The sequence below is a fragment of the Centroberyx affinis genome, unplaced genomic scaffold (assembly GCF_046629955.1).
Source record: "Centroberyx affinis isolate AG114_WGS23_722 - 3 ecotype Tasmania unplaced genomic scaffold, CSIRO-AGI_Caff_v1 ptg000489l_1, whole genome shotgun sequence".
Taxonomy (NCBI): Eukaryota; Metazoa; Chordata; class Actinopteri; order Beryciformes; family Berycidae; genus Centroberyx; species Centroberyx affinis.
Window position 1 is genome coordinate 112,627 of NW_027279143.1, and position 26,004 is coordinate 138,630.

General features: G+C 41.9%; 1 protein-coding gene across 1 annotated transcript in view; it reads left to right on the plus strand.

Annotated features, from left to right (window-relative positions):
* Nucleotides 1-23,570, plus strand: part of pik3r2 (phosphoinositide-3-kinase, regulatory subunit 2 (beta)) — a 28,824-nt gene extending 5,254 nt beyond the window's left edge. The window contains exons 2-16 of the mRNA XM_071517382.1: nt 2,196-3,079; nt 12,599-12,691; nt 14,812-14,886; nt 15,151-15,303; nt 16,321-16,531; nt 17,078-17,163; nt 17,332-17,434; nt 18,389-18,487; nt 18,648-18,828; nt 19,725-19,844; nt 20,624-20,766; nt 21,153-21,329; nt 21,555-21,626; nt 21,767-21,940; nt 22,648-23,570. Of these exons, the coding sequence (XP_071373483.1) occupies nt 2,761-3,079; nt 12,599-12,691; nt 14,812-14,886; nt 15,151-15,303; nt 16,321-16,531; nt 17,078-17,163; nt 17,332-17,434; nt 18,389-18,487; nt 18,648-18,828; nt 19,725-19,844; nt 20,624-20,766; nt 21,153-21,329; nt 21,555-21,626; nt 21,767-21,940; nt 22,648-22,855 (2,214 nt within the window). The 5' untranslated portion in view covers nt 2,196-2,760 and the 3' untranslated portion in view covers nt 22,856-23,570. The remainder of the gene's footprint in view (nt 1-2,195; nt 3,080-12,598; nt 12,692-14,811; nt 14,887-15,150; nt 15,304-16,320; nt 16,532-17,077; nt 17,164-17,331; nt 17,435-18,388; nt 18,488-18,647; nt 18,829-19,724; nt 19,845-20,623; nt 20,767-21,152; nt 21,330-21,554; nt 21,627-21,766; nt 21,941-22,647) is intronic.
* The last annotated feature ends 2,434 nt before the right edge of the window (nt 23,571-26,004 follow it).

Below are 26,004 nucleotides of genomic sequence, written 5' to 3' on the forward strand. Positions count from 1 at the left end.
AAGAGGACCGCTGAACCAAAGTGCCCATTGCGCACTTCTTTTTCTACTTCTTCATCTTCCTCCTGTTTTTTCCTCTTTTCAGCACCAACGCTGTGACTATAAACAAATAAAAAATGGCAAGTGGAAAAACGACTGGACTTTTTCGCTGGGTGAGGACGGGGGGGGGGTGGTGTCAGTTGGAGGCAGGACTCTGTGTGTGTGTGGGGGGGTTGAAGAGCAGGTGGAGAGAGGAAGGGAGGGAGGTTGAGGGTTGGGGGGGGGTTATGGTGGTGTGAGGATTGCGGGCTGTGGTTGGGTATGCCAGTGCCACGTGTCTAGCCTGGCACCTCTTGCTTCTCGACTCGAAGGATGTTGGACCGAGAGTCTGGCTGAGCCTGTCCGGCTTCTCTCTGAACCAAAAGTGGGGTGAGTGTTGCACTCTGCTGCATCCTGTTATCACGATAACTCTTAAATCTTTTGCAAAATGATGATATTCTAACTCACGAAGGTTCGCAGTGAATGTTCGTTCGCTTTCCGAATGTCGTGGGGGAGAGAGGATGATCTAGACTAAGGTTCGAATGCATGCAGTCCTGCATTCAAATATGCGCCACCGAGGTTAAGGTTTAATTTTTTACTCTCATTTAATTTTATTTTAGCTCCAGCAATGCATCACTCGAAACATACTCCATTGATGAACGTATTCGAAATGATTGCACAACATCGGGCCTCACAAACCAGGCCTATGCTTATTTTGATCTGGACATTTCGACAAATGGCCCCATATAGCTCCTTATTCCTGACATAGAAGACCAACACTCCATCCACTTTTCTGTCCCTTTCACCTTCTCTCTCTGCCTCTCTCGTTTCCTCACTGCCATCCCTTCATCCAGTCCAGAGAGGTTAACAGAACCATTGTCATTGGTTGCTCCACAGACCACAGATACCGAACTTAATCTGAAAACCCTAATCTCTCTCTCTCTTCTTCTCTCTCTCTCTGTCTCTCTCTGTCATCTCTCTTTCTGTCAGCATAGTTGCCATTTTGAAATTGAACTTACCGTAGTAGCTTTTTTTATTTTGTTTCCTCACTCATTCAAGTCTCAGATGGCAAAGGAAAAGGTACATGATTTTTCTGTATTTTGCTTTGAGTATAAAAGTCCAGTGTTTTGAACCCTTGAAATAAGGATTTTTCGAATGGTGTCTCTCTTGAATTCTATGAAATGTATTTGCTAGAACCCATTACGTAAATGTAACGTCTCTTTTTGAAATTGTTATGTTATCGATTTTATTATACAGTAATAATTGGGAACTTATGCTTGACGTTTTATTGGGCCTTGCATCTTTATCATCTTTAACAGAGAATATACCATTATGGGTCCATGGGTGACCTTTTTCCCGTCTATAGATACCATGATAAAGATTGACTCAAACTGGTGTGAATTTATGCATCAAAAACGTTTGCTTTTAAGTGGGACTTTATAATATTGTTCCCAGCTTTGGTTGTTCAGTTGATTGTCCATTCAGGATTCTCACCTGGAATAGTTTTGGTACGATTTATCTACTTTCAGAGAATGCACCCAAAAACATTTGTGAGGGAACAAAGCAGAGCCTTTTTTCTTTCCTACAGAGAGGGAACTGTTGCAAAGGGTTCTGCATGTTTCAAAATTCTGGTTGCTCAACAGCCGTATTGCAGGTCTTCGCTTTCTTTGCGTGCTCATTCTGCGAACACGTTTTTTCGCCGCTTTTGCATGAATTTGTTCAGATACTGCTAATCGTGCAAGGTGTTTTGTAAGTTGAAGGGACATTTATTTCCCTGTGAAAGTTCCTGTTCCTGTGGAAACAGTGATGCGTCAGTTAAGGCTGTGAGTGTGTGAATGTAGAGTGGAGGGAATGGAGGCTCCTGTCCAGGGACCCAGTCTGCTGTTGGTTATGACGCAGCAGCATCATCCGATCCCTCTATCCCAACCGAAGACTGCACAAATGCATGGAGCTGCCGCAGTTCGCCATTTTCATGCTCCGCTTTAAGCTTCGGTTCACACAGATATGCGCCGCTTCACATATGTCTATTTATCGAATATTTATCGAATAGCAAACGCCTTTAATGACAATAATTGTTCTTTTTTACAATTTTAGTCCGTATTATTGTGACCTTTCAGACTTATTTGAAATAATTTTCCTTTTTTCTCTCTATTTCATTTTTTTGGCTTTATGTCGTGCAGGTTGGTCATAATCCCTGTCCAGAACATGTGGGAGCTTGAAAGAACCGAAGAGGATTAAAGATCTTCCCACTCGGCCACTCGTCCTCCAATCAGACCCCTTCGTTTGACCGTGGAGAGCCAACAACGCAGGGCCCTCGGCTGGCTAGTCTTCTACAAGGCTGCTCCTACAGCACCCAGCCAGCAGGTTTTTGCCGCTTGAAAGAGCATGTTGCCAACGCTCTCCCTCTGCTCCATCATTTGGCTCAACCGGGGTATCAAGCTGAGGAAAGTGCTCCAGTCCACCAACACCGGTCAGGTCTGAAACCGCTGCCGCAGCAGACGTGACGGCAGCAGCACGCCACCTTATCTTATTTTGGAAATGCTTCTAAGCTTTGGGTGACTCCCCCTCCGCCCCCCAAGCCACCGTACCTCCACCACCACTCCCCCAGATTAAAATCGATCAACACTCTTTTTGGTTTCTAAGGGGAATTTCTGTATAGCCGTACCCTATTGTTGCATTGGGACTCAGGGTCCACCATCTAATCCTCTTTTCGGCGGCCATTTTGATTTTTGCTTGCCTTTCAAAATGGCGGCGGAGGGTTTCCAGTACCGTGCCCTCTACGCATTCACCAAGGACCAGGAGGAGGACTTGGATCTGCAGCCTGGAGACCTGCTGACGGTCAGCAAGGCCTCTCTGCTGTCCATGGAGAGCTACCAGGAGGGGTGTGTGGAGCAGCCGGAGCGCCTGGGCTGGCTCCTGGGCTACAACGAACGCACCAAGCAGAGAGGCGACTTCCCGGGGACATATGTCGAGTACGTCGGCCCCGTTAAGATGGCGCTCCCATCCAGCCAACCCAGGTCCCAGCGACCCCTCCCTGCCGCTCCCAGACCAGATTTGTCTCAAGGTAAGGGACCTGAAATACATTCGTTCTAGTGCATCACGCCATTTGTGTCAGCAGTATTTGACATGGTGTGGCCGCCATTTTGGTAATGTAACGTAGACGGTATGCTCATCGCACAATTCTATTCCAAATTTGAAGCTGGCCTTATGACATAATGTTGTCACAAAGTCAGAAATAAGGTTGGAGTGAAATTTCTTTGACAGAACAAGTCGGCGTTTAGCGTATTTGTTTCTCTCTCAATACGAGGAGTAAATGAACAAGTGAGAAATGTTGTCTTACTTTGTGATGTTGTCTGTGAATTTTGTTATCCATGTCATTATCAAATTTTTGCTTTAACTGACACAATAATTTATTCAACTCTACTACTGTAATTATTGTGACTTTTTCAATGAAACTCACCTCAGAATATCTTTTTATATATTTGTATTTTGCATCGTTCTTCTTTTGAATATTTATTCTGCTCTCTTCATTGTTGTAACAGAAAGGTCGTGGACATTATTAATATCACAGTATACGCTAACATATATTTTCATTTTGTGTTTGTTAGTAAGTGTTAAGTACGCAGTAAGTATGCCGTTAGTAAGCAGGAAGTAAACAGTTAACTCATAGTAATCGATGCCCTCTTATTCGCTGGTATGAATATGGATCATTACTTTCGTCTTGTGAGGAGTTTTTTCTTTTTTTTCCTTTTGGCATAACAAATTTCTAGATCCTCCCCCAAACAGAGCTGTTGCAGTTATATCTTTTTGTTGACATAGTTTCGAGGTAGTTCAGAAGCAGACCATGTATATACACAAATATACAGTATATGGCCAACAGCTATTGGTTGGTAGTTGCTGTAGTTGCTGAGCTATGCTCCTGGTCAGCCACCTTGGGAGTTTTGATAGGGCTCTCACGTTTGGCAGTGACCGCAAACTGACCTCCTTAATCTATACTTAAAACACGTCATAAGCCTTACCTCTTTGGAAACGCAGCTAACCAAATTCTCTCTGCTGAATAATAAAGGGCTAATCCAGTTACTGCCTGGACTCTCCTGTACAGGTCTCTGATTCTGATTCTGTCTGTCTGTGTGGCCCCTTTATACCTAACATTAGCATGTGTCTCGGGCATCCAAAGTGCATCTGGAGAGGGCTTATCTGCACAAAAATGCACGCCTCTCCTGCAGTATAGTTTGTTCTTGACCCTTGACTCAACTCTACTGTATTTTGATGGGAAAAGGGAGAGCTTGGGGGACGGCAGGGGGCTTCAACTACAATGCTACTGTGTGCTGTGACCAAGTTTTCTGAATTTAGGAGTGTAACAGTTACATAAAATTTCTCAAGTTTTTTCCAACACTGAAAAGTTAAACTCCCAAATAGGAGTTTTTTCTTCTTGCTTATTGAGGTTTTGTCGAAGGCTGATGTTTAGGCTTGTTTCTTTCTGTTTTTTTCAAGTGGATGGTTAATCAAATGTTCAGGAAGTACAATATCGCATTTTTTACTTAGAGATAAGTGCTCTGTTCTCTCCTCTCACCTCTCTGCATTGCCGTGACTTGGGGAACATAGGCACGATTGATATTAATTCATGATGGTAAGAGCCTTCTTTCAACAGCAGTAACTTCCAACTCAAACATACACTTGGCATGGATAGGTCTACCCAAGCAAGCTCAGCTTCAAGTAAAAACTTTGATTTGTTACAAAAGTTCCTCTACACTCCCAAGATTTCTCTCATTTTCTCCTCATTTGCACTCCCTTGCTTTCGGCGTCAACTGTTTAATTTATTGCTTCCTTGTATAGATGCCAGAGCAGTAGGTTCATTGGGCCAAAATAGATAAATAAAAAATGATCTATCATGCTGCTTATGTGATTTGTACTGGGATGAAACCATACATTCCTCCCCTGTCAAAAGCCATATTCTGTATAATTCCCCAGTGCATTTTATGACAGATGGGCTAAGTACCACTCTGAGCACGTAGGCTGTGAACTCTGAATTACCTCTGGTGGAGGCGATTGGCTATTCATCGTGTACAACAAAGTACACTGGGCCTCATTCAAATTAATTCGTTTGAATTCGCTTCTCACTATTTTTCGTCTTGAAATGCGGGAAATATAGTAGCTATAGCACAGATTTCCCCAGAACCCATGGCTTTGTGTGGCACTATCAAATGGGATTACTCAGTGCCTGATTAGGAAAGCTGAAGAAAAAAAAAAGGAAGAATGAAGGGGACGTATTAGTGAACAAGCACAGGCATCAGTATCAAGGCCTCGCTTTCTCACCACCAGAGGCAGGTGAGGGGGACTACAGTATCCTCAGAGTTTGACAGACAGTGAGACAAACCAGTTGGGCAGCAGGCGTTTGTCTCCATGATTTGGATAGACGGGGGCAGTAGAACCAAGTGAAGCACAGCAAGAGAGAGAGAGAGAGGGAGAGACGGCAGGGCAATGGCTGAAGGAGACCTTGGCTTACCACCAAAAGTGCATTGTAGATTAGAAATGGGTAGGCCCAGATTTTACAAATATCATCTTCATTTCCCTGAAGGAATAGAGGCCCTGGTCATTGTGTGAATAGAGCTATTGTTAGTGTGGCCCATTTACTATTCTCAGAGATTGTAACATTTGGCATCTAGGGGCAGCATCGTGGCCTAGTGGTTAGGAAGGTTGACCAAGGTTGCAGGTAGTGTCCTTTAACGTCCGTCCCTCAACATGTGGCTTAACTTAGAATCAGAAAATTGGCTGATAGCATTCAGTATGGATTCATTCATATAACCTACGGTATGTTTTAGAACACACAACTTTCTTAGCTGTTTGTTTACTTTCAGAAAAAAGTTCAAAGTGCCAGCAAGTCAAATCTTGCACTTTGAAGGTAGCTAATGTGATGGTTTTCACCAGTAGAATGCAGTTAAATGCAACCCAGCAGATTGCTTGGTGGCTAGTCGATGCGAATGGCTCATATTTTCTGCTTCATAAAATTGCATAGGAGTAGGAGGACTTGCATAGGTAGGTTGAGGTCACCAACCTCATACAGTATTTATTGTGAATATCCACCAATAGAGATTGATGGTTGATCAGAGCGCTCCGCTCAACCCCCGCCAGCGCAAGACTGCACTGCAGCTGCCCCTGTTCTACCGATATGCAGCATGTCACACGTAAATGTTATGTGTAGACCACGTATGCGTCTCAGTGGTATGTGCAAAGAAATAAATTCCTTATTACTCTGTGTAATATGGCGATGAAGTGCTTTGATTTCCAACTGCGAATACTGCGTCACTTGTTTCTGTATCAAAGTTAACATGGTCAGCTGTTTTCTAGTTTAGATTTTCTAGGTTTGTTTCTCTCATGAAGGAAGCCCTGCATGCAGTACAACAACGTTGGTTCCACACTGAAATACAGTTTTATGGAACGGATTTTCTGGTGAACTAGAGAAATAGTTTTCAAGCTATGTGATGCATTTGGCTTTGTTATGACTTGGATTGATAGCTGTAAATACATTTTTGACAATCAAGCCAGGCAGATTGTGAATAAAAATCAGTTCCATTCCCCTGACAGAGAGGCGAAACGTTTCTCAACTTGTGGCGCAGCAGAAATAATTCTACAAACCCAGGGAGAGTTTTTTTTTCTCCCTCCCTCCTTTCTCCCTTTCCTTTCCCTGGCCTCACTTTTACTGCCTGCTGAAGTGAACCATGGCTTGGCATTTTTGCAAACTCCTCCCTTCTCCCTCGCTCCCTCTCTCCCTCCCTCCCTCCCGTCCTCCCTCATTTGCTCTCTCCTTCTCTCTCAATCTCCGTCCCCCCCTCCCTTCTCTCTCTCTCCCCCTTCTCTCTCTCTCTCTTTCTCTCTCTCTCCCTCCCTCCCTTCTCACTGCTTCTCTCCCTGATTCACATACACGTCTGATACTGTCTCAGGGCAGCTATAAACCATGTAGCGGGGCCAGTTCTCAGAAAGGAGAGGCCTCCTCTCACTCTCTCCACTCCACTCCCTGCGCCTTACCAGGAAAACACTTTCAAAGAACCCATGGAGGGGGTGGGAGAGGGGGTGAGAGAGAGGGAGTGAGAGAGAGAGAATGGGAAAGATATGGAGAGGGTGAAAAGGGAGGGAGAGGAGGGGGGGCTGCACTAGGCCTAGGCCACCCTAGCCAACTGCAAATATAGGAACCAGCTGTATTTGGTTTCTATTCTAACTGTTGCATTATTCTCTTCGAGTTCAGTAAATTTAGCATGTTACAGTTCGCTGGGCTATAGACATTCTAAAACATTTTTTGTGCCAGAGCAGTAAATGAAAAATAATTTAGGCGTGAAGTTTTCTTACTACAAGATTAGCTGATCAAGAAAGCCAGAAACAGAATAAAGTTAAGTTATGCACAGTTGATATACTGTTGACAACAAGGGAATGCTATCAGAAGTCCTGTTTGTTTCTTCACAGCGTCTCTTTCCTCAAAGCATTCACAGTTGACTATGGAGATTCAGGCCAATGAGTGGGTGCAAGAGCTTTTGAATTTTGATAGCAGTGAAATCGTATGAGGATAACTAGCTCAACTTGCAAATTTAGTCATCCTCAGACCATCTTGCCTCATATTTTATACAGTATGCACATGCTGTAATTTGTTATTGAACCAACTAGAAGGACATAATTCTACTGATTATATAAAATGAAAATGGGAGAAAGAGTTGGATATTGAAATTTCTCAAAAAGAATGGACTGAGGCCATCCACATTCAGACGAGCACTACAGCCTCGCAGAGAGACTTTTCTTGGAAAAACTGTGTGAGATTCTTCACAACTCCAAAACAAAAATCAAAACAGACTGGAAGCCAATATCCATGCTGGATACAGTGTGGACATTGTATGGCAGATCACACCCACATTTTCTAGACTTGTCCCATTACAAAGACCTTTTGGTCTGATGTTCATTATGTCATCACTGCAATATTAGGTTTCAAAATTGAATTCACTTGACTCTTTCTACTTAGGTAATATAAGCATAGAAATTGATAAGAATGGTAGACATTTATAAAAACTTCTTATGGCAGCAAGTAAGAAGGCAATTACAAGATGTTGGTTTGTAAAAAGACCTCCTATCTTGAATCAATTGACAGACAAGCGAATAATATATAGGCTACTGTATGGAAAGTATGACCTTCAGTTTAAGACTACAGAAAGATTGACCACTCATCCTAAATTGTTGGTTTATATGAGCATGACACATCTATAATGTGAATGCAAACCTTTACACATTAATTATATCTGAATGACCTCAAGTTTATTATTATATAACTGGCTGATAAACCTCTCCTCGACAAATCTACAGCATCACATGATATTTTATGTGTTCCATTTGAATGCAGACTTCTTTTTAAAATGGAGAATCAGATTGCATTAAACACATCTCAATCGGCCCGCTATTACAAGATTTATTTCACATCATTGTAATAAGGTGCCCTCAGGCCTGTAAAACAAGATGTGGAGGACTAAAGAGATCCCTTGTGTTTGACAGGACGTCAGTGGCTCATCCGAACACGTGTGGCTTTGAAGTATGTTGTGACACAGGAGCGGACAGTGTGCCCGCTCATGATGCACTGCCTATCTACATAGTTGGGATGCAGTGAAGACATGTAGCGGTGAAACTTGACCAGCAGCGTACACGCTGTCGCACACCATTCGGGAGCCACACACCGACTGCCCTTGTCACCGCTGTGCATTAGGAGCACATGCATGGTTCAAAAATGCTTTGGTATATTGTTTTTCATTTCGTTTTAGAGTCATTGACCTTTTTAATTTGTGCTCAAATAGATGCATTTGGGAAGTCAATTACAGCCTGAAGAAATAATGCAGATGAATAAATAGAATGGTCTGAAAAATCAGAGGGATATGGTTGGGGAAGTTTTCAAGTTAGGACTTTATACACAAAGGGCTCGAATGGCTTTGTAAGAATATCAAAACCGAGCATTACAACCCATTATATAACATGGGTAATCAGTTACACTGGAGGTAGGAAAACAGAAATTTTATTCAAATGATTTATAGAAAAGTGTTTTAGGAAAATGTGCAGTCAACACTGCATTTTATTAGTGTTTCATTGGTTTTGTAATGTCAAATTTTCTGCTGTTTTTTGTATATCTCAGCCATTTCACTGCCAATATCAATGCCACTGAATTAGGCTCTGAGAGATGGTGTGAAAACTCGGCTCAGTGTTGAGTACAGACTCTTCAAAATACTACCAAAAGATCACCATTTATACAGCTCAAGTGTGGCTGTGGGAGATTTATTTGAATTTCCTGCCTATTGTGACTTCTCACTTAATTTTTTGTCATTAATAGCTTAATATGTGAATGAAATGTCACAGTATTGTGTCAGACAAAAGAGTGAAAGCCAAGGTTTTTACCACATTTTGTCATACTAACTGGTGGAAGTTTTAGATAAATGGCATACACGAATTTCAGTACTGCTTTATGTGACATTCACGTAAAATGAACACAAATACTAAGTGTTGGAGCACTGGAGTTGAATTGAGGACATTTCAGAGGCTCAACCAGTGCAATCTTATGAATGAATTCACATTTCCACGGTTGGAGTAACTTCACTTTGGACCAGTGCAGAACTCTGAGAGCGAGAATGCAGGAGAGCCAGCTAGGTCTTACATAAGCATACTGATGGAGAAGATACAGAGCAAATATTTTGCTTCACATAGCTTTGCTTCATACAGTCTTCTTTTGCTAGGCTGCTGTGTGCATTTAACTGATCAAGCTAGTCAATGCAAACCCACAAAGACTGGATCTGCAACATTCATCTGACCTTCAAATGTTCAGCTTCATAAGTAGAAACACACATCCATTTGCAGGCTTTTTACCAACATGGCTCACCATCAAATGAGTCCACAAGTTATTTGCTATCGTGACTTTATCAAAGCTTTTCTCAGAAGAAACTGAAAACCCAATCATAAGATCTTTTCTGTGTAAATCTCTTGCACTGCATGCATAAAAGCTGCATACTTATAATGCCTCAAGTGCACCAGGACTCACGTTTTAAAGTGCAAAAGTGCAAAACTACCTCTACTACTCCTACTGCCATTCTTTTTCTCTTTATCTGTCTCTCCTTCTCTCTTACCCTCTTTCACTTTCTCTCTCTCTCTCTCTCTCTCTCTCTCTCTCTCTCTCTCTCTCTCAGTGGTTGAGACCCAGGGCATGTCAAGTCATAGGCCTGTCTCCCAGCATGCAAACTGCCAAAGAGGTGGTTCTAATTGACTAATGATGAGTTGCTGCTGCCTCCCTCTCTCTCTCTCTCTCTCTCTCTCTCTCTCTCTCTCTCTCTCTCTCTCTGTCCCTTTCCAAAACCCTGAGAAGACTCCAGGGCTACAGCTGCTTTCTAAGGAAAAAAAAAAGAAAGAAAGAAAAAATGAACTCTTCCTTTGCACGAAATTCAAAGTTTTTTTCTTTTTTGAGTGAAGAGAGAGAAGAGAGAGAGAAAAAAAGGAGTATGTGTGTTTGTGTGTGCATTTGTGTGTGTGTATGTGTGAGAGAGAAAGGGGGAGAGTATTTTTTCTTCCCACCCACCTCCCAAACTATTGGAATACATTTGTTTGGTGGTTTTGTAGCCTATATTTGTGCTTATTTCCTTGTTTCATTTGATTTCCCTGTTTTATTGCCTGAGGCCCGCCCAGCCCCAACCGTATATGAGTTCAGTGAGGATTATCACTATTTTCTGCTCTCTAAAGCAATAACTTTTGCTTTTGCACACCTGACTAAGGCATCTTTTCAGTATTTATGACAATCCAGCCTTACTTGGACAGTCTTTATTCATATTCACAATGATTTCATTAACAAAATAAGAGCATGGAATTAAGCATAACATAGTAGGAAGATTAAGTTGGACCAATGCATCTGTCATTTCTTGCAGTTTTATATCAAGGCATCTCATGATATATGAAAATACAATCAATTCCATGTTTTAGATTGTGTGATATGTGCGTCCATGTGTGTGTATGTGAAAACTGTACTGCACACCCAAAGGAGACACTGTGATGGGAGAAGAGGGGGAGGGGCCAGTCAACCAAAATGGCCAAGAGGGATAAAGGAAAAGCAGAGGCCTGTCTGTGTGCGAGCGAGGCTCGAGAGCTGGAGACACTGCCAAGCAAAGTTTCCATGTTTAACCGGCAGGCATGGAGACAGACAGAGAGAGAGAGAGAAGGAGAGAGAGGGAAAGGAGAGAGAGAGAGAGAGAGAGAGAGAGAGGGAGAGAGAAAATAAAGAAAAAGAAAAGCGAGAATAAGAAAGCAAGAGAGCAAAGGACACAGAGAAACAGACAGCGAGGGAGCAAGAGAGAGAGAAAGGCAGGCAGAGAGAAGCAAGAGAAAGAATGCAAGGGAGCAAAGGACACAGAAAAAGAGAGAGGAAGGCAGAAAGAGAGGGAGAGAGCGAGTGAGAGAGGGAGAGATCCAGAGAAAAAGAGAGCAAGAACCAGAGAGAGAGTGAGAGAGAGGGAGAGAGAGAGAGAGGGGGGAACGGAATGTGCTGACGCGGCGTTTCTTGTCTGAACTCCCCAAATTAATAATCAGCAGCGGTTTAGCCAAGCCGTGCCAGGAGCAGGAGCCTACTGCCAAGCCCCGGCCAGGCCAGGCCCTCCCTGCTCCGGCCCCCCCAGCACACAGCCCCGCTCTGGGGCCGAATAGGAGGCGCTGCCTGCCTGCCTGGCCCGGCCTGGCATACTGCCACGGGGCTTTTGCTTGTTCAGGAGTTTTGATTAAATCCTTTATTGTGCTCCACTCACGCAAAGAGCCAAGGCGAAACGCCGAGCAGGACGGACCGGAGGGGAGGAGAGAAAGAGAGAGGGGAGAAAAGAAAAGGAGAAAAAAAGAGGAGGGGAGGGAGTGAGGGAAATGGGATCTCTCTTTTTTTCCCTCTTGCTTTCTCCTTTTCTCTTTCTCTCTGACTGAAAAGATGTTTGATTTAGTCTATAGGGAGTTGTAAAGTAGATAAAGTTTTTGCTCGCCATCAGCAGTCTGTTTTTTTTGCGTTTTTTTTGCGTTTTCACTCTTCTGACTGCAGCCCCTTTTCTTTTGTACATTTACTTTGTTTTGCCTTTCTTATTATCATATATCACATCAACTAGACTACATTGGTGCAGATTACCACAGTAAAATGCATCAGCAGCTAAGTTTTCTCTGTGATCTGGTTAATGTAGGGATGGATACAACGTACAGGGTTTGTTGGAGTTTTGACTTTTTTTTCTTTCTTTTTTTTATGCTGTGCTCCTACTTTGCAAAAGTGGTCCATTACAATAACAAATGCAAAGATAACACAATAATTTAATGCATACTCTTGCTTAGTGCTTTTTGCAAAACAGGTGTGCTTCTTGCAAAATGGATACTGACCTCCGCCTTATCATATTTTATTGTGTTCTTCATAGATTTTATAGATATTAACAACATTATGCACGCTATACATCTGCAACTGCTCCTAGTTAACTGTGCCCTTGTCAGTGCTGCAGCACCCCTGTGGCCTTTTGGAGGCTGTGCGCCAGAAGTGTAACGGTGATTTGTGTTGTTGTTTCAGCTGTTTCTGTGCCGGACCTGAGCGAGCAGTTCACACCGCCAGAGACTGCTCCCCCAGCCCTCGTCAGCCTGATCCAGGCCATAGAGAAGAGAGGTAAAACCCTGTCAACTGGCCAAATTTCTCATCTCTGTCCTCTTGTCTTTCTGCCTATCAGTCCGCCTCCCTGACTTTCCATCTATGTGTGACTGTCTCTCTCCTGCTGTCTGCCGCTTGCTTCCTTGCACTCGCCAGCATTTGCACGAGCATAGGAACATATACAGGCAAATATACTGGATCAGGCAGGTCCGCCCAGTCAGCCAGTCAGACAGACCGGTACAGACACAAGCTCATGCACATTCGCAGCACTTCCTCACTAGGTTTTCTTGGATATAGATTTTCTGTAAGTCAGAATGATGTTAACAAATGCTCACGACTCTTCACAGGACTCTATTCACAGTTACGCCTACTTTTTTTCTCTCTTTAACTCTCTCTCTCTCTCTCTCTCTCTCTCTATCTCTCTCTCTCTCTCTCTGTCTGTCTCTCTCTCTCTCTCTCACACACACACAGATTTTGCACAGACAACTACACCAAATATGTAAAATATTACAGACTCTCTAGCACTCATGAAGTACACTGATGAGGTGAATCCAGGTAAAAGCCATTATCCCTTGTTCATTCCCCTTGTTACGTAAACTATACCAATCACAAAGGAGGAGATGTAGATAAAGAGAAGCAGACGAGTTAGAGAAGGATATTTAAGCTTTAAGACAACTGAGATGTGGATTGTGTAAAAGGGGCTGCAACTCACTATTAGGAAGATGTTCCTAATACTTCATACATGCAGTGTATATGCGCATACATGTGCTGATCATATACATGCACACTGAGATACATGAACACTCACACACACTCACACACAACCTACTGGATTTTCCTCTGAGATAGATCCGTCTTCCTGGTAGGACTGGGCAATATGGACAAAATTAATGTTCACGATATCTGCTAACATGTAAAATCACATGTTAAATAATCAGATTGATGTTCATGGCACTGAACTCCATGGTAATATAAGACTCAAATTTTCAAATTATATTCCCTAATTTGTTTCAGATCCAAACTTGTGAGATTTTAATTAGCTTTGCATTTTATCATTAATTCAGAGGACAGAATTGCTCATCACGATATCATTATTTCTTCAAAATATCTTTCTACTGAAACACAAACAATAATATTGAATTACTTACGGTGTTGGATAGTCGACTACTTTACATGTCTATTATACATTACACACACTCTGACTGCATGGTGTGGTTTTCACAGCTACCTGAGAGACTGGCTTGTCTCAAGCTGAACTGCAAGCTGTCTAGACCCAGTGTTCATAAACGTCTTTTTCAGCCAAAAGAGAAATGTCGAGTAATCCAGAGTAAAAAAAATTTGTTCAGGGACATTTTGACAGGATGTATGACAGTTGTGGGGATCAAACCTGATTACAGAACGGTCTTGATGATGATCTAAATGCTGTTTCAGAGGCTTTTCCACCCTGACAAGAATGAAATACTCAGGAGAAACACAAAATCCTTAAAGATGTTGAATATCGGCACAAAAGATATCAGCTATCTGCACCTTCAGTACCAAAATATTGGTACTTCAAAAGCAGTCACAGTTATAAGTTATATCCTATTTCCAACCACTAGGCCACCCTGCTGCCCATTTACAGAATCCAGCATTTAGACTAAAGGAGTCTTCCTTAGCTCCATCTTCTCCAACCAGTAATAAAAGCAAGACTTCTGTTTTAATCCCCCAGCTAGCAGCTCTCCTGGGCGTTGCCACATGCATAGGTATACATCTGTATTGAGTGTCCACTATTTCCATTGTATTATCCCTTCCTTTCTCTTCATACAATGTCTGTCATGTTACTGTAAGTTATCTAACCCAAGTCAGGCAGTCATGCATAATAGAGCAGTCCTCTTCATAAGAATGAGGCTGCAGTGTAGGGCTTGCATTCATGTGAACTTCATCTTATGAATGAGGTTTGCTATGGGTTTTATCACAAGTTTCCCCTTCTAAGAATGTATAATATTCTCTCCTACCTTTCTCCTTACTACCTACCTTTTCTCTTTACTACCCTACTTTACTGCGTACTGTTTTTTGTACTTGATTACATTTTTCTGTTACATTTCTCCTCTGCTCAACCCTATTCATCTTTATTCTCCTACATTCTGTGTCTTTCTCAGGTCTGGACTCTAAAACACTGTACAGGACAACTAGCTCCTCTGCCTCAGACAGCCCAGTTCACAGCCTGAGTTCTGGTGAGTTAGCTTGATCAGTGATGTATACTTTGTAAATCTATTACTTTCAATGTGCATTTGTGTTTACATTGCATAGGTCTGCTTCTTAAAACTCTAAGTGAATGATGAAATAAGTTATTCAAACCTAATGAACTGCTCAAACCCAAATGAAGCCCAGAATAGTCAACAGGATTGAGCATCTTACCAGCTTCTTTTCTATGGTTGACTGATTGATTGATTTTTCCTTGTCGTGCTTTGCCCCTGTGTGTACTTGCTGTGGTCCAGAGAGTGACATGGGCCAGAGCGATGTGGGTTTCCTGTCAGAGTGTGTCCTGCAGTACCTGAGAGACCTCCCGTCGCCCATCATCCCCGCCTGTATCTACGCTGACCTGCAAGCTGCCGTCACACTGCAACAACAGGTGCTACAGCAGTCAGCAGGTGGGTCTTGTCTCTTCATTCAAGACTTGCAGGCAGCTAGACTTCAGATGTTTTGGAGCAGAAGAGCCTTAGCCAGTTTTCCCATCTTATTTTTGTATTTTTGTCTAATGAGGATGGAAAAACCGAAAGGTCACACTTCTATTGAATAAAAGAGAGAAAGAGAGGTTGAGTTGTGTCTCTTTCTCTGTGCAAATATCTCCCTACCATAATGGCTTATTAAAAGCCCTCTGCAAAAAGCCAAACTAAAGTCACATTGTGCTAAACCCCTGAATGCTTCACGACCCAGATGTAGGACGGTAACAGAATAGCATGAGCCCTAAAATGAGCTGTGTGCTGCTGCTGATGTGTTTTTAGAGAGGAGAATGCCACCCTTCATAGCTTCAATACGTCTAATCTAAGTAAAAGAATTGCACGAGGCCTAAAATGACTTATATGCTGCTGAATGAGGTAGGTTGCATGTCACGGTTGGGAGAATAGAGCCGAGTGTAGGCAGAGGATGAGCTCACCGAGGCATCCGAGAAATGCTTCAGCTGATTCTCCTCTGTGCAGACACCTAGAATATACAAGGACAGCATGATTTCATTTCAAATATATATTAGACGTATTTACAGAAACAGCTATTGTCCACACAGTACAGTTCATCTCAACTTCTAGAACAAATTCTATACATAATACACAATGAATGAAGATCAAAGTGTCTCCTCAGACGTGGGCCAAACAGTATAGGCAAATACTTAATTGCATAATTTCTGTGTTTAAGAACTTCACTGACACTGATGTGGCAAACCCTGGTAAAATCTGGTTTGCTTTGATGGAAAGGCAAAGGCTTTGGAAAGAAATTCATAGGCATCAGCTTCACTATTTATCTTTGTCTAAAAAACAGGCATTTAAGCATAAGCCTTTAGATGGTTTTAATGGTTTTAAGATAATAAAAAACATAGTACATTCAATCAGGTGTGTCCAAACTTTTGACTGGTAGTGTAGTTCTTCAATATGGATCTTTGACCCCTCTCTCAGATGGTGCAGTAGCTGGTAGCCGGGACAGAGAGGTGAGCCTGGTCCTGGAGAGCTCCACCAGCGTCCCCCTCCACCACCGTCTCGCCCTGCAGTACCTCCTCACACACCTGGCCAAGGTCACCCAGGCACAGCCCAACAACGGCCTGGACACACACACGCTGGGAAAGATCTTCGGACCGCTGCTGATACGGACAGACGCTTCCACCCCCTGGTGAGTTGTGGCTCATTCATCTTTTGTACAGAGATGGACACGATGGAGTGCGCACAGTCAAAATGATTATAATAATTATGGCCAAAATGACTGGGCGTGTTGGCCGCATTTGGGAGTCACACACAAGTTCACACCACTTGAAATTTGAAACGATGTGAATGGTGCCGCAGTTACATAAGCGTGCCTCCCTCCAGGACTGAAGGGGAACTGGAAGCACTTTTTTCTTGTCGGGGGTTTTCCTACAGCGCCACTAAAGTACTGGAGTTTTCACGCATGCGGTCCTCATGAGAAGCAAGTCTGCGTTTGTAAAGAGCTCACATGCGTCTAGCTGCACAGAAAGCATGAACAAAGTGTTAAGGAGGACAAATGGCAAAAGACTTTGACCAGCCTGAGCTCCACTTTCATGTTTCCACACCTATTTAGGGGAACTGAGTGAAAATCCTTGAACATTTGGCATGAACAGTGACATAGGCGCTTTATTACTTCAAGAAATCTTGGGTTTGATTGATTGATTGATTGACTGATTGATTGCCAATTGATCGGCAGGTTGTCATTGGATGAGGAGTTCCCTGCCCTCGCACTGGAGAGGCTGCTGATAGAGAGAACTGTGGAGCATGACCTCACTCCTCCAGGTACATGATTTTTATTAAGAGCAGGACTATATTTACATTATACTACAGCGCAAAGACATTTAGATTAGAATGCAGTAAAATGCCATTTAGCCAAACCTGTATTACAGACATTAATAAGCTTCAAGTTATTTCAATTATCTCTGTGTATGTGTGTGTGTGTGTGTCCAGCTCTCCCAGCAAAGCCAGTGAAGTCAAAAACGGCGCCATCAGCCATGACAGACACATGCAGCCTGCTGAACGATGCTGAGTGGTACTGGGGAGAAATCTCCAGGTAAATTACATGAATCAAATTTTACTGCTCCAGTATATGAAGAGTATATGAATGTAGTCACAGTGAATGCAGTTTTTAAAATATTTAAAATCTTGGATAAATTAAATTTCTCTGCCTTGGATGGATCATTTTCAGTTTTTACTTGTTGCAAGTTATATTCATCAAACACACAACACAACATGGCAAGAATGTCTGATCAGGCTACAGTTAAGAAACACAGTATCAGAGTCATTATTACCATATTTATGAGCTAGCTTGTTGGATCCTGGCATCATGCACTACTAGGGCTGGGCGATAATTCAATATTATCGTTTATCGTCTCAGTGGAATCATATCGTGATGATATGAAGATATTTTAATATCTTGACACACATTTCTGCTGTCTAAATTGATGATGACAAGCAAATTTTACTTAAAAACTCTGATAAAATGAGGTATGGTAGGAATATTATTTGAAAATTTCAGTTTTGTTTGACACCACACCTAACATTACCATTCGGTTCAATGGGATGAACATTAATTTGATTATTTAACGTGATTTTCCATACATGAACCATATCGTGATATATACTGATATCGAGAAAAATCCTTATGATTATCATGATATTGATTTCAACCATATCGCCCAGCACTACAGTAGATAGGAGTCCACTCCAACTAGAAATCACTGTCCCCCATTGTACCTACATATCAATCAGATGTTAAAGTCACTCTGGAAAATATGAATTAGCAATACAATACATATCAGTTATTGGCCCATTTTGCCACAATAGCTCTATGTCCTTTGATTTATTTATTTATTTTTATTTACTTATTTTTTTGGACTTTGCAAGCTATGATTATTTTCCTCTGGGAATAGCACTTAAAGTGTGTGACACGGTTTGATTGTGGAAAATTATATTATTCTTTTACTGATAGTGTTAATGGTGTGTAAATATGCCACTGTATTTCCAGGGAGGAGGTGAATGAGAAGCTGCGAGACACTCCTGACGGGACCTTCCTGGTTCGTGATGCCTCCAGTAAACTGGAGGGCGAGTACACCCTCACCCTCAGGTGAAGCAACACTCCGCTTCTGGTTTAAACTTTGTTGCTAAAGGCCGTTGCTAAAGGTTTACTTGCATGTGAAATATTTTACACAAATCAGATATAGTTAAATTTCCCCTTCTTTCTTATTTGCTTTCATGCTCATTTTGACTCCTGTCTCCCCCTGCAGGAAAGGAGGGAACAACAAGCTTATAAAGATCTACCACCGGGAGGGGAGGTATGGCTTCTCTGAGCCTCTTACCTTCCTGTCTGTAGTGGAGCTCATCAACCACTACCGCCACGAGTCCCTGGCCCAGTACAACGCCAAGCTGGACACCAAGCTTCTCTACCCCATCTCCAAATACCAGCAGGTTGGTCACTTGGTCTTTAGAAGCATCACTTGGTGTGATGGCATATTGAGCAACAGACTCTTCCAGCTCTTCACATTATCCATTACACAGCAAAATATCTGTGTGAACTTTCTTTGATTTTGAAATCTGTCGCAAAGTTTTCTGTCAGTAGTTTCATCAAATCACATTAAACATGGGCTGCTTAAACTGGATTTAAGTGTTGAGCTCATCAAAGTGGTTGCTGCTGTTTTTTTAAGTTTGCTGTGGAGTTTTGGATTAACTCTCCTAGAGTCAAACTCTGTGGCTAATCACTTGAGCTATAGACCGTTTTTCAAACCCATTCTGACAGAAAAACTTTTTCAGACCCAATCAGCATAATAGATGTCTCTAGAGATATTTCTGCTGACTGTATCTCTATGTTCACATGTGTTAAAGTGGATTTTCTGTGTGCCTTTTTGTCTATTGCATTGTGGAGTTGGTTTTTCCCTTTCGCTATCTAAGAGAGATAAGCATCTATATGATAATTCCCTGTTTTGTGGTGTTACAATACATTTGTAACACCATCTGTGCTTTTGGCGCCCCCTATGATTTTGCACCCCCATGCATCATATATACTACATACTGTACCTACATTTTGCATCACTGTTTCAAAGTGAACAAATATGCACTGACTAGTATAGTAGCTGACCACCAAACCATCAGCTTGATGGTATCACCTTCACAGTTCAGGTTTTTTTTCTTAATTCATATTTCATTTTTTATTTGTGGTGAACACTGTTTGCTCTTTACATGCAACATAAGAACCTGAAGTGACAACTCAGACATTGTTAACAATTTTTCTTTCTCAGCTATGAGTGCAATGACTTCATTGTAAACTGATTGATTATTGCGTGTATCTGCTTTTCTGTTCCACCCAGCTGGTGAAGGAGAACAGTATAGAGGAGGTTGGAGAGCAGCTGAAGGTTTACCATGAGCAGTACCAGGAGAAGAGCCGCGAGTACGACTCCCTGTATGAGGAATACACACGCACCTCACAGGTATGGGAATTCAATACACACACACAGTCTCTCTCACGCACACAACAGTGAGTGTGTTATACAGTATTCTGGATCATAGCTCATATGTTATACAGGGTAAGCTGATTTTATGTGTCTTCATATCCTGATCACAGATAAGATAAGACAAAACTTTAATAATCCCTGTGGGGAAAATGAGGTTGCAGCAGCAGCGTATAAATAAGAATACAGTAAATGGGAGTTATATAATCATACGCCTCAGACAATTTCAGCACAAAAATATGTTCAATAGAACACATGAATGAAAAGCACAAAGAAAAATGATGGATTACATTATAAAGGGGCGCTAAATAACAGCAGCAGAACTTACTGATACAAAGAAAAAATGAAAGCAGAATATCTACCACATTAAAATATACCAAAAATATTACATATATACAATACGAAATAGGTGGGATAGTTATACAAATATCAGTATATATGCAGTATATAACAGATGGGAAGGATATATGAGAATATGTAGCATAGAGATATGTGATTGTACAGCATATACAGGATGTCAAATGTGTGTGTCAAATTCACATTAAGTCTATAGAAAGCGTCTCGGCATGTTAATGTAGGCAAGGAAAATACACTGTGTCCTTTACCGTTATGTGTGATTCAGCAGCAGATTAAATGAAAGGATACACTAAAACACCAAAAGAAAGATCATAATCTCTCTCTCTCTCTCTCTCTCTCTCTCTGTCTCTCTCTCTCTCTCTCCTCTTTCTTTCCCTTCCTTTCCTCCTTCCCTTCCACAGGAGCTGCAGATGAAGCGTACGGCCATTGAAGCCTTCAATGAGACCATCAAGATCTTTGAGGAGCAGTGTGAGACTCAGGAGCGCTACAGCAGAGAGTCTTTGGAGCGGTTCCAGCGCGAGGGCAACGAAAAGGAGATCCAAAAGTAATACAGACAGAACAGATGTTTGCAGTTCACAATAGTTTATGTCTGTGCACAAATTCTGCACAGGATTTGTTAATCCTTTGGTTTCACTTAATGTCACAACTCCCATCTAAATCCATTCTGAAACAGCCATGTTGCATTCCTTCTAATAGACTTAATTTTATTCAATTATAGAAGCAAAACAGCACAAAACTCAAAGCAGCCTGTTGATTTAAGAAGAGTGTTATGTGTCAACAGAATTAGATTTATTGGAACAGAAAACACAACCAAACTGAGCCAAGCTATTACAGGAGAGCACTACAAACAAGATAATGTTGAAAAGTCTGTTTGTTAAATATTTGAGCAAAACGTTCTTTGGCTTAATTTTGTCGTTTTCCCCGAATCAGGATCCAGAGCAACTCGGAGCGTTTGAAGTCTCGGGTGACAGAGATTCACGACAGCAAGCGCAAGCTGGAGCAGGACCTGAAGCAGCAGGTCTCTGACAACAGAGAGATCGACAAGAAGATGAACAGCCTCAAGCCGGACCTCATGCAGCTCCGCAAGATCAGGGACCAATACCTGATGTAAGGAGAACTCAGAGTCAAAGACTTCCTCCATGCCTGAATGATAAAACCTTTTGTCTGTGTTTTGTTTCCATGTTAGGGAGTACATACATGTACACACACACCCTCAAACACTCTCACAGACACACATGCACACACACACACACTTCCTTATCAAAATGTTATATCTTGTGTATGTAGTAAGCAGGATGTCAGTGTTTAATCCATGGTGTTGTGGCTTTGCAGTTGGCTGACACAGAAGGGGACAAGGCAGAAGAAGATCAATGAATGGCTCGGCATAAAGAATGATGCTGATGAGTAAGTGTGTGAGAGCTTGTACTTCAGTGACTGGGTGATGTAGCGACTCAAATTGTAATTTCAGTAGTGAGTGAGCTTAGCTTCCTTGTTCACTGAACAAGTTTTCTTGACATCAGTCTGCTTTGTTTCTGTGTTTCCAGCTCCTACTCGTTGGTGGAGGACGATGAGGGCTCGCCCCACCATGACGAATGCACCTGGTATGTGGGTGACATCAAACGCACCCAGGCAGAGGAGATGCTGAGAGGCAAATGTGACGGAACCTTCCTCATCCGTGAGAGCCAATCACAGAAGGGCTCCTTTGCCTGTTCTGTAGTGTGAGTTTTTTTTTCTCTGTGCCACTGTTTCCTGTGGGGCTTTTTGTTCAAAATCCCCCCTAAAACTCTTAAACTCTGTTAAAAAGTTGTTGGTGATGTACCTCACATTTCTGGGCCCATTTTGTTGTTTGTTTTTTTTTTCTTATTTACATAGACAACCTGAGATATTTCCAGCACAGCTACAATGGAGTTTGATTACAGAAAATGTTTCAGTTATCATCATACAGGAGAAACACATTGTAGAAGAGGCAGAGATACCAATTTCTCCACAATGCCACAAGACATGTTGCATTTTGCGTCTTGCTCTTACTCTCACTATCACTAATGCTCTGTCCACCTGCACATACTGTACAGTATAACCATCAGCTCAGTGGAACAAGTTCACCTCTGTTTTCTGGGGGTTTTCAAATGCCATTCTGGTTGATGTAGGAAATCACCTACTGATATGGAAATAGATGAGGCACTTCATCACAAAATAACTCCTGGGATGAATTGAACATTATAGATTGATGATATATAACAGTGTACAAGCTTCTAAGGGTGGAATTTTCCTTTAATAGTAATTAAAATGTGCAGTATCAGTTGAGTTATTATATCCCACTCTTTTTCATTTCAACAATAGGTAATTTATTATAGACACATTTCCTTTTGGGACAATATAGCACATCCTCGAATATAAACATAAGTGTTTGTCTCCTTGTTTCCAGTGTGGAGGGTGACGCCAAGCACTGCGTCATCTACAAGACGACCACAGGTTACGGATTTGCCGAGCCCTACAATCTCTACTCCTCCCTCAAAGACCTGGTGCTCCACTACAAAAACGTCTCCTTGGTCCAACACAACGACCAGCTGAATGTAAACCTCGCCTACCCAGTTCTGGCCCGCTCCCAGAATCAAAACCAGCACCCCAGATGAATTCGCCACCAGCAGTGTAGGACTCCAACCAGGGTGGGAAACCAACTTTTTCGCTCATTTGCATTGGAATTTTTTTTTTCAACCTCTGAACAATGGTTGTTAACCTGTTAAAGTGGCTGGTAGAATAGACTTAGCAGCCACGACCAAAATTCACCAGTGTTTGGCTGGCGGCTGGTGCTAATTTCCCACCCTGACCCCAGTCTAGCAAAGAGCACTCCTTGCTAACAGCATGGCTTCACAAAAAAAAAAGCACACTACTACCAATAACAAAGCACTGTACAGTTAACCTGGCTGACGCAGTGAGAAGTTACACAGGGAGGGCGGCCCATTAGCCAGCCGCAACTGTACAGTGTCAGTTATGAAAAAAACTGTGAGAAAACCACGAGAAAATATCTTTGATACAGAGAAAAAAAACATTGACTAAATGTTGTTAGAGGACGACAAAATAAGCACACAGAAAATGATAGCGGGGCGGAGAGAGATGACGGAGAAGAAGAAGAGGAGGAGGAGGAAGAGAGACCGGTCGGCAGATGATGGGAAAGATTACAGGTGGCGCTTCTGTTTTTGCCTTTGAACGCCTGGTAACTGTCCTTAGACAAAGGCCCGAGCTGTCATCCCCAGACTGCCTGCAAACTCTCCTTAGACAAAAGCCTGAGTTGCCATCCGCAGAAAGGACTGGCTTGGCTAACCAGGCTGCTTGCTTCACACCACCGAAGGCGGCTAAGAAACCTTGGACCAGGGGGGAGTAGTCACTGGAGCCTGGGGGGATGTGGGGTGGGGAGGGGAGGGGAAGAGGACGCAAGGAACGCTGGGAGTTAATGGTGTCAGGGGTTTCAAAACGATAGATTCGATTTAAAGCTTGCTTAAGTGCCATAGTAATAGCTTTGAATGACCACAAACCTGTGTCACGAGAACAAGGGGACACGTCGAGGTTGGAAGCAGGGAGAGACGGAAGCAGGGAAGGAATGGTTGTCTACATAGACAAAGCTACAGCTTTAAAAAATACATACATATATATTTTTTATGAAAAGATCTTTATTTCCAACTGCTGTGGCTAGTTGTTCTCTCTCTCTTTCTCTGGGCCTCTTTTGAACTGATGAGGTACAGCATAAATATTGCAGAATAGAATTGCATGGTACATATTTGGTATATTGTGAATATATAAAAACGGTGTAATCACAATACACTAGATAGAACGGTACATTGATAAATGCAGTTCCATGCGATTCAGGTTTCCCTCCTACTGAAATCATGGATCATGGAAAGATTCCTGCATCAAGCTTGTTCTTTGTTTCAAACTTACTCTTCTTCCCTCTTTTTCATCCTCTTTAATACTGTAGCCACCTGTAGCCATTGACTAAAGGCATAACTGTTAGTACTCCTCTAAATGTGTTTATTTCTATATGCTAAAGACACTTACAGAGCATCAATCTATGTGATTATTGTATCTTCGGTACTGTATTTGCTTCGTCTCTAGCTAGGCAGACTGTTTTACTGGTACAACGTTCTTGCAGATGTTTTAATGTTTTTTGATGCAGAGTTACTCACGGTACTTCCCCCCCCCTGCACCTGACTGTTCATTTTTGTCACAAGCTTGACTCACAGAGCTGTAGAACATTGATGTACAGAAAAAAAAGAAAAGAAAAAGAAACTCTCAAGAGACGCAGTAATATAACTCATGTATATTACAGATACACGTGCAGTCAGTATGTGACCTGGCACAGTTTCATCGCTGTATTTTTTTTGTTTGTTTCATAGTTTTTGCTATGCTCTTAGATTCTGTTTAAGGATGCACAGTATCCAGCTAATGTGAGCCAAATGAAGGATGTCTTTTCATGTAGCAAAAAAAAGGAAAAAGAACCAATCATTTGCCATTTAGCAAGGCCACAGTGGTCTGAGAGATTATCTAGTTCAGTATGCATGGAATCCTTCTTTTGGATTGTTTTTAACTTGGCACCAGTGGTTGATACTTGTGCTTTTTTCAGTGCATATATATTGTTGTGTTGTAGGACTATGCACAAGACAATAGTATGTGGATGAGAATAGGTTTTAGATTTACAGACACAGTTCCCAGAGCAATTCCCTCCCTATGTTCTGTGCTGCGACAGTGGATTTCTCCTGTTCCCTCATGTTCGTGTAGCTTGAGGTAAAGATTGTACCATCTCTGTTCTATCTCTCTTTCAAAACACAGTTCATTTGTGTGGAAGCAGGATTATTCAGTTACCAGTCTGTGGTCGATGAAAAGAGGCATCCCGTTATGCCGTTTTGGAAATTGAATATGTTGGAGTGATTTACAGAGGTGATTTTTAATTTCTGGAGATGAATAATCTCAGATTTCCTACATATTATTAGACCCGGATTGCCAAAAAGAAAAGAAAAAAGTATTTTTGTAGAATGGGTGTAGAATAGTTTAAAGTCATTGGGAAAAGGAAGTTAAAAAAAAAAGAATGCAACATTTTTTGAAGGTTGCATGTTTGTCATTTTGGCTTTTATTTCTGAGTTGGGGAGGGATGAAAAGGAAGACGAGTTTCATTCCAAAATGAGATATTCACCATTTGAAATAATTGACACCTACTCTACTGGGCATGAAAGTAAAGTCCAATATGGGTTGCTGTTAAAGTTATGTGTCATTTCAAGACCCATGCTTGCAGAAAACACAGTGTTTTTGAGGACAGAATCATTTCGCGTTTTGAAATATTGATTGATGAATTTCTGGTAGCAAACAGATAAATCACATTTTGAAATGAAACCCCTCAAAAAAAGAATTAAAAGACACAATTTTGATTTCAATCAAGAATAATCAATGGTACTGTACTTTGCACAGTTCTTGGCAAGAAGAAAATCCCAAGAATTAAACTAGAAGTGACAGCGGTGCTTCTGATGAGAGGGCTATAAAACCAGTTTGTTCAATGAGAAAGATTAGAAGTGCCTTTTGTCATTATAATGAGCTCATCTCTTCTCCTCATTGTCATTGGAGCGTTGCTCCTCAAGATGGTGCCACCACCACCACATGCTGTGCTCCTTCGTTCATGCATTTGCCACTTACCTAAGTCTTTCTGGTAACTGGCAAGTGAGCATAGTTGTTGTTGTGTGTGTTTGTGTGTGTGTCTGTGTGTGTATCGGTGTGTGTGTGTGTGTGTGTGTGTGTG